Consider the following 13,147-nt stretch of genomic DNA (forward strand, 5'->3'; position numbering starts at 1 on the left):
GGGACCGGGCACCCTGGAGCAGGGGGTGGCACCGTCGGGGAGGCTCGGGCTGTGTGGGAGCCCGCCACGGGGGTGCTCGGGCATGGCAGGCTGCAGGTCCCGAACCCTGCCCCACAGGGAGGCAGCTGAGGCCCCGCGAGAATTCGAGCATGGTGCGGTCGGGCCGGCAGTGCTGGGAGACCCGGCGCCCCCTCTGCAGCTGCTGGCTCGGGTGCTAAGCCCCTCACTGCCAGGGCCAGCGGCACCAGCCAGCCACTCTGAGTGGGGGGCCGCTGAGCCCTCGCCCACCAGAAATTCGAGCACCGCTGCGCAGCCGGGGTTCCCACCCACACCTCTTCCTCCACACCTCCCAGCAAGCAGAGGGAGCCGGCTCCAGCCTTAGCCAGCCCAGAGAGGCGCTCCCACAGTGCAGCGGCAGGCTGAAGGGCTCCTCAAGCCTGGCCAGAGCGGACACCAGAGTGGACGTCGAGGCCGAGGAGGTGCTGAGAGCGAGCGAGGGCTGCCAGCACGTTGTCACCTCTCAATACTGCTATAAAGAAATACCTGAGATTGGGTAATTTGTAAAGAAAAAGAGTTTTAATGGACTCAAAGTTCCACATGGCTGGGGAGGCCTCACAATCATGATGGAAGGCAAAGGAGGAGCAAAGGCACGTCTTACATGATGGCAGGCAAGAGAGTGTGTGCAGGGGAGCTGCCCTTTATAAAACCATCAGATCTCCTGAGACTTATTTACTATCACGATAACAACATGGGAAAACCTGCCCTGGTGATTCAATTACCTCCCACTGGGTCCCTCCCATGACAGTGGGGTTTAGGGGAGCTACAGTTCAAGATGAGATTTGTGTGGGGTCAGAGCTAAACCATGTCACAAGCCCTAAACTGCAAACAACTCAAATGTCTGCCTGCGGGTGAATGGATGACAAATGGTGGTATAGTCAAACAATAGACTACTACTCAGCAAGAAAAGGAGTCAACTACCGACACATGCAACCACATAGATGAGTCTCAGAATTAGTATGCAGCACCTGAGTCCATACTTTGTGTCCAATTTCTATGAAAACCTAGAAAAGATCAATTTAATCTATAGTGATAGAAAGCAGATCACTAGTCACTGGGGCATGGTGGGGAGATCGACTGGAAAAGGGCTCAAAAGGACTTCTTAGGGTGATGAAAGTCTTCTGTATCTTGATTGTAGTGAAGATTATACAGACGTATACATTTGTCAAAACTTATCTGGCCATATACTCAATATAGGTAAACTTTGTTACATGAAATTCTATTGCAATAAATTTGAAATGGAATGAAAGAAGTAACAAGAAAGCTTGTACCTTCTTCCTCCATGAATATTGTTGTACAGAGATGCATGCTTGGAGCTGAGACAACCATCTTGCAGCTACAAGATGATAAACCTGCAATTCCCAAACCATGCACCGAGGCACCCTGGAATGCTACAGTGAACTCCAGAGGCATCACAATGTAAATTTGCCTGGGAAAATTTTAAAAACAGTAATAATCAACATACCAGGCATCATGAAAACTGCTAGATCCAGACAGTTCATACTTTCAATATTAGATTGCACTAAATTCCTTTTGATAGCATATCTTTGTGAAATGGGGTTTCCAGCAGTTGTAGTTTTTTTTAAAGTACTGTGCAAAAGTGAAAATGCAATGGGAGTTGAGGATAGCAGTAAAGTTCAAGAAGTTGTACAGTGCCCATCAGAATTATGGATCCCATTAGTAAGTAATTAGAGTTATTTACCAATGAAATGAAAATACTTTGTCTTTCAATTTGTGTGTATTATTTTTTTCAAATGGCTACTAAATTATTAGGTCATGAATATCTACTAAATTGTTTGGGTCTATTAATAATTACCCAATAAACATAAATTTTAGGTATTTATTTTGGCCTAGTGGCACCATTAAAAAAAATCACTGAGACACTAAGGGTACCACAGACCAGAAAGTTTGGGACTCTCTGTAATAAACCTAAGAGTAAAAAGCCAACATGCTTAATGAGTATAATATACAGTTAGATAGAAAAAATAAGTTCTGATCTTTGATAGCAGAGTGGGCAACTGTAGTTAACAACAATGTATTCCATTTAAAAATAGCTAGAAGAGAGGACTTGAAATGTTCCCAACATATAGAAATGATAAATAGTGGAGATGATGGACACCCCAAATACCCGACTTGATCATTACACAGTCTATGCATGTGACAAAATATCACATATACCCCATAAATATGTACAAATATGTGTATCAATAAAAATGTTTGTTTAATCCAATATGCTAAGAATGGCTGAGCAGATAAAAAGAGCTGGGGTCTTTAGTAATATCACTGCCTTGCCACACATGCATACAATGAAACACCTACCTCCAGACTTTTATGTGAGATACATAAATGTCAATACAATAAATGTTTTTATGGCCTAAGCCACTGTGATAAGACTAAAAAATCAAATAAATAAGAAGAATCATCTACATACCCCACATCCTGACTTTCCTCCTTGAAAGTAAGGCATGTATACTTTGAGTGCCTTCTCTATGCATTTGTATACAAATAGTTATCTCTAAGTGTGTTTATAACATAAGTGTAACAGTTTTATAACTTGATTTTTTCACTTATGCCTTAAAGAGTTTTTGAAACTGCTGCTTATATCGCACTGTGTGAATGTACCATTCCATTATAGACGCATATTCAGAGGATATCCAATTTTTAAGATAAGCATCATTGTGGTGAATATCCTTGTAAATGTTTCTGATGCAACATGCCAGTATTTCTGCAGCTATAGAGATGCCTTGGAGTGATAATTCAAAGAATGTACAAATTTTGAATTTTGGAAGATACTGATGGGCTGAACCAATTCAGTAGTGAGTGAGAGTACCAATTTCCCCATGCCCTTGTTAAAGCAGTCATGGTGGATGGCTCCTTATCCACGTGATAAGGATAAGCCCATTTCCCTTTCCAGAGATGGGTTTAGGGAGGGAAATGTGACCCAATTCTGGGCTAATGAACCATGAAGGAAAATGTGCCTGGGGAAACTTCTAGAAAGGTTTCCTTACTCCTAAAAGGATCACAAGAGAAAAGATCCCCTCTTCTTGTGAAACTTTTCAGGACTGGATGTGGTATCTGGAACAGTCTTAACCCTTTTGCCACTCTAAGAATTACAGCCTTAGGATGAAGTTTGGCAGAGCAATAAAGAAAGGTCATTATAAGTCACTGAAGGTACCACACCAGGAACTGGCCATATCTCTAGAAATTTGGTTATGTCAAATAACAAATTCACTAACTCTTCAAGGCAGTTTAAATCATGTGTTTATGCTACCTACAACCAAAAAGCTTACTGATATATATGTGATATTATTGAATGGTTTCTATCATTTAAAATTTGTGTTCAAATTGATGTCACATTCTTATTTTAATTTGCATTTCCCTTTTATTAATAATGTTGAGTGTTTTTCACGTATATATTGACTTTTGTATTTCTTCTACTGTGAATTGCTTATTCATGTCCCTTGTTCATTTTTCTTTGGATTGTCTGTTGATTTATGAGAGTTTTTTAAGTATAATAATATACATTAATCCTTTGTGTATTTTATATCTTGCAAATACTTCCTCCCACAGATAATTTTTGTGTCTTGGATTTCTTTTGTTTTGTTTTGTTTTGTGTAGTCAAATCTACCCATTTTTTCTTTTCTATTTTTTTAATCTGTGTCTTATATAAGAAGGCTTTCTCCATTTCAGCATAATTTTTCTTAAATCTCCTATTTTTCCAATATTTTAAAGTTTAAGTTTTATGATTAGCTTTTTAATACCTCACCCATTTATTTTTGTGTTGGCACAAGGTTAAATTCCAACTTTATTTTTCAAAATGAATAGGTACTTTTCCCAGCATCATTCTGAACATCATCTCCCACTACCTGAAATGCCATTTTCATCAAAAACTAAAGTGCCATAAATTGATTTGTGTTTCTGGATCCTCTATTCTGTATTACTAATCTGTCACTTTTTGCACAAGTTTAATTCTTAAACTTGAGGACTATATTTTGATATCTGGTAGGGCAAGCATCTCCTCCACTGCTTATCAAAATGTTTCCCAGTTATTCTTATGCTTTTTCTCCCCCAGATTAATTTTAGTATATGTTTACCAAATTCCGGGGATTTTATCTGGATGGCAGTGACTCCAAAGACTGCCTTGGGGAGCACTGTCATCTTTACAATGTTGAGTAATTCCATTTTGGGTGTGTCTCTCTGTTTTCAAGGTTCAATTCTTGGCTTTTATAATAATGTTGTCATCATAATTTTATAGTTTTTTTATTATTGCTCTTGCCCATTTCTTGTTAGGGTTATCATATCAGTATTCTTGGTGTTTTGAGCATTTTATTGTTGTGAATATGATTTGAATCTTTTATCCCTCTTGTTTTCTTAGTTATTTCTAGTATATAGAGAAGCTATTAATTTGTAGAGATTAATTTTGTGCCTAGCCACTTACTGACCTATCTCATAGGATCCAACTATTTGTCAGTTGATTTGCTTGCACTTCCTAGCCAGGTTATATAAAATATTGTTCTTGATTTGGTTTGTGTTTGACCTTGACATTGTTTCATCTCATGCCAAAATGACCATACTTACTCTTTTTGTCAATCTTTTCCTGGGAAATATTTTCCCATCTCTTTATTTCCAACCTTAATGTGTGTGCATGTGGTATGTGTGGGTTGTTTATTTGATTTAGATCTGTTTTTTAGGCCATGCATGGTGGCTTACACCTGTAATCCCAGCACTTTGGGAGTCCGAGGTGGGTGAATCACCTGAGATCAGGAGTTTGAGACCAGCCTGGCCAACATGGCTAAACCCCATCTCTACTAAAACTACATAAATTAGCCAGGCATGGTGGCACATGCCTGTAGTCCCAGCTACTCGGGAGGCTGAGGCAGGAAAATCGCTTGAACCCAGGAGGCGGAGGGGCAGAGGTTGCAGTGATCTGAGATTATGCCACCGCACTCCAGCCTGGGTGGAGTGAGACTGTCTCAAAAAAAAAAAAAAAAAAAAAATCTGGTGTTTTTTTTTTTGTTGATGTTGTTGTTGTTATTATGTTATTTACTTTTTATTTCATAACCATAAACTTAACTCTGCAATCCAGCTAGACATGGAAAGGAATAAGGAAAACATGGAACCCAAAGGGAACTGCAGCGAGAGCACAAAGATTTTAGGATACTACAAGCAAATGGGGTGGAGGGGTGCTCTCCTGAGCTACAGAAGGAATGGCATGGTGGTTAAGAAAAAACACAAGTTGGCTGGGCATGGTGGCCCAGCATGCCCAGCACTTTGGGTGGCCAAGGCGGGTGGATCACCTGAGGTTAGGAGTTTGAGACCAGCCTGGCCAACGTGGTGAAACCCCATCTCTACTAAAAATACAAAATTAGCCAGGCATGGTGGCACGTGCCTATAATCCCAGCTATTCGGGAGGCTGAGGCAGGAGAATCACTTGAACCCAGAGGCAGAGCTTGCAGTGAGCTGAGATGACACCATTGTATGCTAGCCTGGGAAACAAGAGCGAAACTCCATCTAAAAAAAAAAAAGAAAAAAGAAAAAAGAAAAAACACAAGTCAAATTCACTAGAGTTATCCACAGTCAACAATGGTGATCTACTTGCTGGTCTTGCCATTCCTAGATCCAAAGCGCTCCATGGCCTCCACAATATTCATGCCTTCTTTCACCTTGCCAAAGACCACATGCGTGCCATCCAACCACTGAGTCTTGGCAGTGCAGATGAAAAACGGGGAACCATTTGTGTTGGGTCCAGCATTTGCCATGGACAAGTAATTGGTTTGGGGATGTGACAGTTCAGGGCCTGTATGCTTCAGGATGAAGTTCTCATCATCAAATTTCTCTCCATAGATGGACTTGCCACCAGTGCCATTATGGTGTGTGCAGTCACTGCCCTGACACATAAACCACATAAACCCTGGAATAACTCTGTAAAACCAGAAACACTTGTAACCAAATCCTTTCTCTCCAGTGCTCAGAGCACGAAAGTTTTCTGCTGTCTTTGGAAACTTGTCTGCAAACAGCTCAAAGGAGACGTGGCACAAGGGCTCATCATTGACAGCCATGTTGAAGAACATGGTGGGGTTGACCATGGCTGATAGTATGGAGCTCCTGGCAGCATCTGCAAAGCCAAGATCTGTTTATTAAACAGGATTGTTGAAAATCAAATCTTAGAACATCTATCCATTCATTCATTCAACAAATATTAATTGAAGGACTCAGCAGTGAACAATTACAATCCCTGCCTTCATAAGGCTCACGCTCCAGCATTTGACATACTCACACACTTACTGTGATCCCTGTTGTGTCTGGATTTATTCCTGACAGCTTGTTTTATGCTTTCTCTTTCCATGTGGTTTGTTATTTATTTTTTCCCTTCATTTGTCTTTTTTATTGGATTGGGATTTTTCCCCCTTTATTGGTTTGGAAATTACACATCCTATTTCTATTTTTTTTAGTAGTTGCTGTACATTTTGACAAATGAATAAAGTTTAAATTTGCTATTCATGCTTAGATTTACTATCTGTAGCTTCTCCCTAATGATATGAAACTCTTAGACACTAACAGCATTTCCATCCCACCATTCTCTCCGATGACATAGTAATTCAGAAGTTTAGTTCCCATAGAGCAGCGGTGGGCTGAAGGGCTCCTCAAGCGTGGCCAGAGTGGGCACCAAGGCCGAGGAGGCACCGAGAGCAAGGGCTGCAAGGGCTGCCAGCACGCTGTCACCTCTCAAAGGGACCCATTATGAAAAAGGTAGTGGGGAGGATGTACTTAAAAAAAAAAGTGTCTTGGTCGAGCATGGTGGCTCAGGCCTGTAATCCCAGCACTTTGGGAGGCCCAGGCAGGTGGATCAGGAGGTCAGGAGATCCAGACCATCCTGGCTAACACGGTGAAACCCCGTCTTTACTAAAAATACAAAAAAAAAAAAAAAAAAAAATGCCGGGCGTGGTGGTGAGTGCCTGTAGTCCCAGCTACTCAGGAGGCTGAGGCAGGAGAATGGTGTGAACCTGAGAGGCGGAGCTTGCAGTGAGCCGGGATGGCGCCACTGCACTCTATCCTGTGCGACACAGCGAGACTCCATCTCAAAAAAATAATGATAATAAAAATAAAAAATTTTGTTCACATCACTCTTATATATAAATTAAATTCTAGCAAACCAATGCCTTTGTAGTGCTCCTTGGGGAGTTCAATATATAAAATAAATTTATGTGTGCTTTGGAACACAGCTTTCTTTCTCTCCAATTTCCACAATGCAGTAAAAGGAGATTAAAAATCAGAAATTGAGAAAAATTCTTCAAATTAATGAGATTGGAAGGAGCTAAGAAAACCTTCGTACAAAACCCACCTAGAAGAAGACTACTGTGAAGTAAGAGTAGGAGAGAAACTCTGAGCTCAACTTCTGCATATGCAGTAAACAAGAAGACAGTCCTGAGGCAGCTGTTAGGAAATTAACGAGAGCTGCATTGAGACTAGAAAGGCAAGTTGCAACTCTTACTAAACCTCTGGCCAAACAGCAAGGCTGGTAAAACACACAGGACGGGAAAGTGTCCGGCAGGAGAGGGCCTCTGAAGTGACTGGAGGGCTTAGGAGGGAAATAACCAAGGAACTAAATTTGTACTATGCATCACGTTTATTTAGATTAATCACAACTTGCGCTGATGACTTTGCTCAACATTATTTTGCATATTCCATAGTCTTACATCTTGAATCCATTTTTTACTGTTGCTACAATTCATTCCTAAGAAATTCTTTCAGAAAACTTCTGTGAATGGAACACTTTCTGAGTCATTACACATTCTAAATATCTCTTTATTTTGCCCTCGCACTAGAATAATAGTGAATGGATAGAATTCTAGGTTCAAAATTATATTCTAGGTTCCAAGTTCACACAGAACTTTGAAGAATTCTCTGTGTTATCTTCTTGTGTTCCGTGTGGCTGATGAGAAGTCTTAATGCCAATCTGATTTTCATTTCTTTGCAGGTGCATACTACAGAAACAACTCAACTGCCTTCAGCAAAGTATGGAATTTGGTGACTTATCCCTGGGAAGTCCAGAGGTGGAGCTGGCCTCAAGTATGGCTGAGTAGTTCAAATGGTGCCATTGGGGTTTTCTTCCATGTCTTATGACTCTGTTTGTCTGTATTTCTTTCTGTATGTTTGGCTCATTCTGTACTATCGCAACAAGCTTCCTCTGCAAGAAAGACAACTACATGCAGCTGTAGTCAACATCCCAAAGGAAAGAGACCAACTTCCCCATTAACACATGAAAATTCTGGGGAGGACTTGGAGTGAGCCCTTTTTGGTGCCATGCCCATTCTGAGCTAATCACTCTAGCCAGAAAGTGGGATTCTCTGATTAGTCATGTGTGGGTCCCGGGCTTCTCCCTGTGGCCTGCGTTGGGGTGGTCCTGAAATTCATAGTCCCATCTGAATGACATATAGAGAGAAAAGAAAGAAAAGAAATAGAAGGGAGGGAGGGAGGGAGGGAGGGAGGGAGGACGGCAGGATGGGACATTCTTACTGGAAGAAAGGAGAGAAAAAAGCAAACAAGAAAGCTAATACTGTAACTACTATTGTCCACTATAGTAAATGGAATTTCTTTTGCTCTCTGGAAACATTTCAAATTTTCTTTTCACCGGTATTTTCGGGTGTGGATCTTTTTATATTAGTTCCATTAGCTTTCAATGGCTCCTTTTAAATAAATGATTCTTGTCTCTCTTTAGCTTGAAGAAATATTTCCTCCATTATTTCCTTCTTGCCTCTGACTCTGTTCTCTGCCTCTGGAATTCCTGTTCAGTTGGTGTTTTGGGCCTTCCTGGACTGATCCTTTTTGTATTAACATTTCCTATATTTTTCATCTCCTTGTAGTTTTGCTCTACATTTTTTTCTAAGATAATTTATTATTGAATAAAGAAGTCACAAAGCAAAATGGAGTGGGACAGATGTCAAAGATAAATTGAAAACATAGTTTCTGTCAAATGTTATTCTGGATTTCTTAAGTTTAGAAACAGGAAAAGTGTCAAATGAAAAACTACTTGTTCAAATTAAGTCTTTTTAAAAGGTCTGTGATTTGAAAGGAAAGCAACTTTTCACTAAAAATATCCTTATTACAGGAAAGCCATAATTTAAGAGACTGAGAAAAAAGCTTTTTAATTAACAAATAAACTGCATCTCCCAGATACACTTAGGAATATTTGTTTTTAATCAGTCGGTCTTAAAATCACTGCTTCCACATGACAAACTAACATGAATCGACTATGGGTTGACATCATCTGATCCACACTGAAGTTTTCCATTTTTTGTCACACACTTCCTTTCCTGCAGCTTTCAGCAAAGCAGGTTTGGAGGGAAAGAGGATTAGAAAGAACTACAGTTGGTTCCCTAGTGAATAACTCCTCTCAAAGTGCTAGGATTTCAGGCCTGAGTCACCATGCCTGGCCTATTTCTCTCCTCTTTCTATCTTTTATGAAGTCTGAAATTTCCTCGAGGGCACCTTGGTTATTTCCCTCCTAAGCCCTCCAGTCACTTCAGAGGCCCTCTCCTGCCGGACACTTTCCCCTCCTGTATGTTTTACCAGCCTCGCTGTTTGGCCAGAGGTTTAGTAAGAGTTGCAACTTGCCTTTCTAGTCTCAATGCAGCTCTCCTTAATTTCCTAACAGTTGCCCCAGGACCCTCTTCTTGTTTACTGCATACGCTGAAGTTGAGCTCAGAGCTTCTCTCCTTCTACTCTTACTTCACAGTAGTCTTCTTCTAGGTGGGTTTTGTACGACGGTTTTCTTAGCTCCTTCCAGTCTCATTAATTTGAAGAATTTTTCTCAATTTCTGATTTTTAATCTCCTTTTACTGCATTGTGGAAATTGGAGAGAAAGAAAGCTGTGTTCCAAAGCACACATAAATTTATTTTATATATTGAACTCCCCAAGGAGCACTACAAAGGCATCGGTTTGCTAGAATTTAATTTATATATAAGAGTGATGTGAACAAAATTTTTTATTTTTATTATCATTATTTTTTTGAGATGGAGTCTCGCTGTGTCACGCAGGATAGAGTGCAGTGGCGCCATCCCGGCTCACTGCAAGCTCCGCCTCCCGGGTTCACACCATTCTCCTGCCTCAGCCTCCTGAGTAGCTGGGACTACAGGCGCCCACCACCACGCCCGGCTTTTTTTTTTTTTTTTTTTTTTTGTATTTTTAGTAGAGACGGGGTTTCACCATGTTAGCCAGGACGGTCTGGATCTCCTGACCTCCTGATCCACCTGCCTGGGCCTCCCAAAGTGCTGGGAATACAGGCCTGAGCCACCACACCTGGCCAAGATACTTTTTTCTTTTTTTTAAGTACATCCTCCCCACTACCTTTTTCATAATGGGTCCCTTTGAGAGGTGACAGTGTGCTGGCAGCCCTTGCAGCCCTGGCTCGCTCTTGGCGCCTCCTCGGCCTTGGTGCCCACTCTGGCCGTGCTTGAGGAGCCCTTCAGCCCACCGCTGCACTGTGGGAGCCCCTTGCTGGGCTGGCCAAGGCCGGAGCCAGCTCCCTCAGCTTGCGGGAGGTGTGGAGGGAGAGGCGCAGGCGGGAACCGGGGCTGCGCGCGGCACTTGCCGGCCAGCGCGACTTCCCGGTGGGCGTCGGCTTGGAGGGCCCTGCACTCAGAGTGGCTGGCCGGCCCACAAGCCCTGGCCAGTGAGGGGCTTAGTACCTGGGCCAGCAGCTGCTGTGCTCCATTTCTGGCCGGGCCTTAGCTGCCTCCCTGTGGGGCAGGGCTTAGGACCTGCAGCCCACCATGCCTGAGCCTGCCTCCGCCCACCCCTGCTGCCAGCTCCTGGGCACCTGAGCCTCCTGGACGAGCTCCACTACCTGCTCCACAGCGCCCAGTCCCATCGACCACCCAAGGGCTGAAGAGTGTGGGGGCATGGCACAGAACTGGCAAGCAGCTCCACCTGCCGCCCCGTGCACTGGGTGAAGCCAGCTGGGCTCCTGAGTCTGGTGGGGACTTGGAGAATCTGTATGTCTAGCTAAGGGATTGTAAATACACCAACCAGCACTCTGTATCTAGCTCAATATTTGTAAACACACCAATCAGCACCCCATGTCTAGCTCAGGGTTTGTGAATGCACCAACTGGCACTCTGTATCTAGTTAATCTGGTGGGGACTTGGAGAAACTTTATGTCTAGCTAAGGGATTGTGAATGCACCAGTCGGCACTCTGTATCTAGCTCAAGGTTTGTAAATGCACCAATCAGCACTCTATGTCTAGCTCAGGGTTTGTAAATACACCAATCCACACTCTGTATCTAGCTAATCTAGTGGGGACGTGGAGAACTTTTGTGTCTAGCTCAGGGATTGTAAATGCGCCAATCAGCACCCTGTCAAAACGGACCAATCAGCTTTCTGTAAAACAGACCAATTGGCTCTCTGTGAAATGGACCAATCGGCAGGATGTGGGTGGGGCCAGATAAGAGAATAAAAGCAGGCTGCCCGCGCCAGCAATGACAATCTGCTGGGGTTCCTTTCCATCTTGTGGAATCTTTGTTCTTTTGGTCTTTGCAATAAAGCTTGCTGCTGCCCGCTCTTTGGGTCCACACTGCGTTTATGAGCTGTAACACTCATTGGGAAGATCTGCAGCTTCATTCTTGAAACCAGTGAGACCATGAACCCACCGGGAGGAATGAACAACTCCGGACGCGCTGCCTTAAGAGCTGTAACACTCACCACGAAGATCTGCAGCTTCACTTCTGAGCCAGCGAGACCATGAACCCACCACAAGGAAGAAACTCTGAACACAACCAAACGTCAGAAGGAACGAACTCTGGACACACCCCATTAAAGAACTGTAACACTCACGGCGAGGGTCCACGGCTTCGTTCTTGAAGTAAGTGAGACCAAGACCCCACCAATTCTGGGCACACCTTCATACTCTACTAAGAAGTCAACTCCCTGGAACAGTGGCTCCTGTAACTGTATCTAAAATAGGTTCCCTCCTTTCCCACCCATATTTTCTAATTAAATATTCTGTTTCTTCGCTTAACACAACTTGTAATTATTTTGTTTACTGTTGGGTATTTTTGTTTGTTTTTGTTTTTTATCCGTCTTCCCGACTAAATTGTAGGCTCCAGGGGAGAAACATACATTTCTTACATCAGCCTCTATTTGTTAAACTATTACTTAAACCATAGTGTTATTAAGAAGTAGACTGGGCACCGTCGTGGCTCGTGCCTATAATCCCAGGACTTTGGGAGGCTGAGGCAGGTGGTTCATTTGTGTCCAGGAGTTTGAGAACAGCCTGGGCAACATAGTAAAGCCTCGCCTCTACAAAAAATACAAAAAAAATTACCTGGGCATGGTCACACGCACCTGAGCACTTGGAGTAGGTTGAGATGGGTAGGATCTCCTGAGTAAGTTGAGATGGGAGGATCTCTTGAGCCCAAGAGGCAGAGGTTGCAGTGAGCCAAGACTGCACCACTGCATTCCAGCCTGGGTGACAAAGCGAGACTCTGTCTCGAAAATAAAAAAAGTAAAATAATTTCCCCAAGCCAACAGTGAAATGTTGAAGGTTAGGAAAAGAAGGGAGATGTAAAAGCAAACAACTTGGAAAATCCTCACACTGTATATCATTTTATAAACAATCAAAAGTTAAAATGTTTAACTGGAGATCTGACTTCTCTGTTCTCTGCACATTCTCTTCTCAAGAAACGGCTTTTCCAGCCTTCTGCTGAAACCCCTGGCCAAAGATAATTGATCTAAAAGAGGCCACCTGATTGGACCAAGTTGGTCAAATAACCATCTTTAGAATAATCCTATTGGTCAATCAGAATTGCTTATTGGGGGAATTTGGCTTGGGGATTCTGGGATTCTCTGAAGATCAGGGAAGAGGCAGAAATGCTTGGTGCATGTGTGACTTCAGAAAACCACTCAGCCGAGAAGAGAAAAATAAATCAAGCTGACAGAGGGAAGCAGGGCCCTAAGGCCTCTTGGTGGCTTTCAGTTCAGGAACTGAGCCCCATTCAGCCCCATGGGAGCCCCACTGTTGTGTCTGCCCCTGGACTCTGTGAGACAAATTTTCCTTTTTGCCTAAACCAACTTGAGCAAATTGTGGCCAA

General features: G+C 42.8%; 1 protein-coding gene across 1 annotated transcript; it reads right to left on the reverse strand.

The window, feature by feature from the left end:
• Window positions 1–5,633: 5,633 nt before the first annotated feature.
• On the reverse strand, window positions 5,634–6,148 carry LOC129463535 (peptidyl-prolyl cis-trans isomerase A-like). Its single transcript, XM_055244151.2, has one exon. It carries the CDS (start codon window positions 6,141–6,143, stop codon window positions 5,649–5,651), a length of 495 nt encoding a protein of 164 aa, XP_055100126.2. The 5' UTR covers window positions 6,144–6,148; the 3' UTR covers window positions 5,634–5,648.
• Window positions 6,149–13,147: the final 6,999 nt, after the last annotated feature.

Source organism: Symphalangus syndactylus, chromosome 15 (genome assembly GCF_028878055.3).
Source record: "Symphalangus syndactylus isolate Jambi chromosome 15, NHGRI_mSymSyn1-v2.1_pri, whole genome shotgun sequence".
NCBI lineage: Eukaryota > Metazoa > Chordata > Mammalia > Primates > Hylobatidae > Symphalangus > Symphalangus syndactylus.

What these genes read in the sequence shown, in the direction of transcription:
- LOC129463535 (XM_055244151.2), bottom strand. Translation starts at nt 6,143, where the DNA reads ATGGTCAACCCCACCATGTTCTTCAACATGGCTGTCAATGATGAGCCC.